Source organism: Nylanderia fulva, unplaced genomic scaffold (assembly GCF_048542155.1).
Source record: "Nylanderia fulva isolate GAGA-0341 unplaced genomic scaffold, ASM4854215v1 Scaffold218, whole genome shotgun sequence".
NCBI classification, from domain to species: domain Eukaryota; kingdom Metazoa; phylum Arthropoda; class Insecta; order Hymenoptera; family Formicidae; genus Nylanderia; species Nylanderia fulva.
Window position 1 is genome coordinate 38,804 of NW_028190283.1, and position 3,658 is coordinate 42,461.

Sequence of the window (3,658 nt, forward strand, 5' to 3'; positions counted from 1 at the left end):
AAAATATATTGTGTGCCGTGAACTTTCTTTATTTTTTTCTTTTTTTTTCTTTGCCGTCCTCAACTTTTCACTCGCGTCCGCGCACTAACTAAACACTCCGCGTAGCACGGAATATTGCACATTTGCTGGTCCTTCGAGCCGGATCATTGACAGGTCATTATTTGTCGCGCCCGGCACCTATTGAACTTCGCCGTCGGGGTGAGTGCATGCTCCGTGACCGTGTGAGTGTCCAGTGACCTGTGACAAAGAAAATGGACATGGATCAAATAATCGACGCTCAGCATGAGCTCTACCTACGCATACTGCGTAGCGTGGAGAACTTGAAGAAGATCGGGGCGAGCAAATTGAACGCCCACACTGTCCAGGCTGCAATCCGCGTCCTGGACGATAAATGGGCCAAATTCACGGAACAGCATGAAGAGCTCCGCGCCCACTTCTGGAAGGAGATCAAGCGGGAGAAGTACACCACCGAGGACCTCCTCAGCAAGGTTGAGACGGCGTATTATGGGCAGCGCTCCGAACTCGCCGGACTGGAGGAGCAGTTCATCGAGCCTGTGGGGCCCGCCCTCGGCAAACGGGTCCGAGAGACGGCTCCGTCCCGCCGAACTTTACCGCGGATCAACCTACCGCAGTTTAGCGGCAAGTTCGAGGACTGGCCAGCCTACCAAGATCTGTTCAGCTCCATGGTCCTAGGAGACGCGTCCTTGACAAAGATTGAACAGCTGCATTACCTGAAAACCAGCGTAAAGGGTGATGCTGAACAGCTGATTCGCAACCTGCCTTCTACTGAAGAAAACTTGGAGGATGCGTGGGAATTATTGACTACGTATTTCGAAAATAAACGTTTACTGGTCAGATCCTACCTGACAGCCTTCACTTCGCTGCCGCGATTGAAGGCCCCGTCAGCCGATGGACTACGCCGACTGTTCCACGGCGTGCTCACGACAGTCGGTGCACTGAAGAGCATTGGGCGCCCGATCTCCGACTGCACAGATCTATTCGTCCACCTGGTCGTCGAACTACTGGACGCTGAAACTCGACGTGAGTGGGAGAGCTCCCTCGGAAGGTCGTCGGAGCCTCCGTCCTACGACAAGCTCCGGGAGTTCCTCCAGGAACAACTGATGACCTGGGAGGTCCTCCAGTCAGTGAAGACCGTAGCGCCTGCCAAGCCAACGGAGAAGTCCAGCCGCTCCTCTCGCAGCAGCCATGTGGGTACCAGGGGGCCTGATCCGCACCGCAGCTGTCCGCTCTGCAAAAAGGATCACTTTATTGCTTATTGTGAGCAGTACAAGACGGTTAGCGAGAAGCGGGAAGCCATCAACACTCACCAGCGGTGCTGGAACTGCCTGGGTCGTCATCTGCTAGCCGATTGTAAGTCGCACAAGACGTGCGCTACATGCTCAGGCCGGCATCACACGACGTTGCACGACGCCTTTGCGGCTGTGGCCTTACCTGCGACTGCATCCTTATCTCCGACGGCGACAGTCCACGTCGCGAGGCGACCACCGCGGGAGTGTGGACCGGCGCTTCTGGCAACTGCCCGTGTATTCGTGGCCGACCGCGTGGGTACTTGGCATGCGGTCCGCGCGTTGATCGACCCGGGCTCAGAAACCTCGCTGATAGCGGAATCCTTGGCGCAGCGACTTCGGTTCCCGCGGACCCCATCGTCAGTGGCCATCTTTGGAGTGGGAGGCATCCAGACGGGCGTCACTCACGGACGGATCACCGCCACCGTCTCCTCTCGCGATGGACACTTTGCGCTCGCCGTCTCGCCGCTTGTCTTCCCACGCCTCACGGTGTACGGTGGAACCTCGGAGGGCGAGGCCCGTTCCTGGCCCCACCTCGACGGTCTCGAGCTTGCAGACCCGGAGTTCCACCGCCGGGATGCTGTGGAGTTGCTGCTTGGCGCCGATGTCTATCTGGACCTCGCTCTGCCGGAGGGCTTTCGCCGAGGAGGACCTCGCGAGCCCGGTGCCCTGTTGACTCGCTTTGGCTGGGTGCTGCTGGGCGTCGTTGGAGCCGGTCACGTCGCGGCTCCCGTGTCGTCTCTACAATGCTCCACGGGGGACGATCTGGTAGCTCTCGTGCGCCGCTTCTGGGAGACCGAAGAGCATCCTCGTGCCGCCTTGCCGCTGACCGCTGACGAACGGGAGTGCGAGGACCATTTTGTGCGCACCCACGTGCGACTTGAAGACGGTCGCTATCAGGTGCGACTCCCGTTCCGTCCGGGGTTGCCGGATCTCAGCTCCACGCGCCGCGCCGCGTCACGGCTCCTCGACGTCATGAGGCGTCGGTTCGTTCAAGATCGCGAATTCGGTCTACTATATCGCGACTTCATGAACGAGTACCTGACACTCGGACACATGTCGCCTGTCTCCGCCGCGTCGCTCTCGCCAGGTTCCAGAATCTGCTTCCTGCCTCACGACGGGGTGCTACGGAGCTCAAGCACGACCTCCAAGATCCGGGTGGTGTTCAACGGCTCGGCGCGTACTGGCGGCGGGTCGTCACTGAACAACTGGCTGCTCACCGGACGTAACTTGCTGCCCGTCGCTAGCCGACACCTTGACTCGCTGGCGGCGACACCGCTATGTCTTTGTCGCCGACATCAAGATGATGTATCGTCAGATACAGCTGCACCGCGACGACCGGGACTTGCAGCGGATCCTGTGAACAGAGGGAGATGAGGTCAAGGAATTCCAGCTGAATACCGTGACGTACGGCCTAGCGAGCGCATCGTACCTCGCCATCCGCGTGCTCCATCAACTCGCGAACGACGAGGTTGGCCGCTTTCCGCTGGGCGCCGATGTACTGCGCCAGGATGTCTACATGGACGATGTACTCACCGGAGCCGCCACCCTAGATGCAGCGAACGACCTCCTGGACCAGGTGGCCGCGCTCTGTACGGCGGGTGGCTTCCCGCTTACGAAGTGGGCTGCCAACGACGATCGCCTCCTGGTAAAATCCCGCTCGCACATCGCTTGGACGTCATGACAGGTGCCCGACTGCCGTCTGAGAGTCACTCCGTCCTGGGCCTCCGATGGAATCCAAGGGAGGATGTTCTCTTCCTCTCCGTACGACCAACCTCAACGGTTCTACCGACGAAGAGATCGGTGCTCTCGCAGACAGCACGTCTCTTCGACCCACTAGGCTGGTTGGCGCCGATCATAGTACGTGCCAAGCTGCTCGTCCAATCAGCCTGATACAGCAGCTAGACTGGGACGCTCCGCTGACAAGAGACGACGCCGCCGAGTGGACCCGCCTGGAAGAGGAGCTGCCCTTGCTTGAGGAGATCAGGGTGCCACGCTGGTTCCAGGGTGACGCTGCAAACAACTCGCAACAAATGCACGGATTCTGCGACGCCTCCGAACGAGCCTACGCTGCCGTGATCTACCTCAGGGGCGTGATCGACGGGCAGCCCGACGTAACCCTGGTAGTCGCTAAGACCAAGGTCGCACCGGTCAAGCGTGTATCGCTCCCCCGCCTGGAGCTTTGCGGGGCCACCCTCTTGGCTAAACTGGCCGAACACGTCCGGTCCTCCTTGGGCCTAGAAGGATCGGCGGTGCATCTTTGGACGGACTCCACAGTCACGCTCGGCTGGATCCGAGGACACCCTGCAAGATGGACAACATTTGTAGCCACCGAGTCGCCGAAATCCGAG

At 59.7% G+C, this 3,658-nt stretch overlaps 1 protein-coding gene across 1 annotated transcript; it reads left to right on the plus strand.

Moving 5' to 3' along the window:
• Positions 1-251: 251 nt before the first annotated feature.
• LOC114935482 (uncharacterized) lies at positions 252-2,684 on the plus strand. Its single transcript, XM_029308332.2, has one exon. The coding sequence runs from the start codon at positions 252-254 to the stop codon at positions 2,682-2,684; it is 2,433 nt and encodes an 810-aa protein (XP_029164165.2).
• Positions 2,685-3,658: the final 974 nt, after the last annotated feature.

Coding starts and splice junctions, on each gene's coding strand:
- LOC114935482 (XM_029308332.2), top strand. CDS start 252: ATGGACATGGATCAAATAATCGACGCTCAGCATGAGCTCTACCTACGC.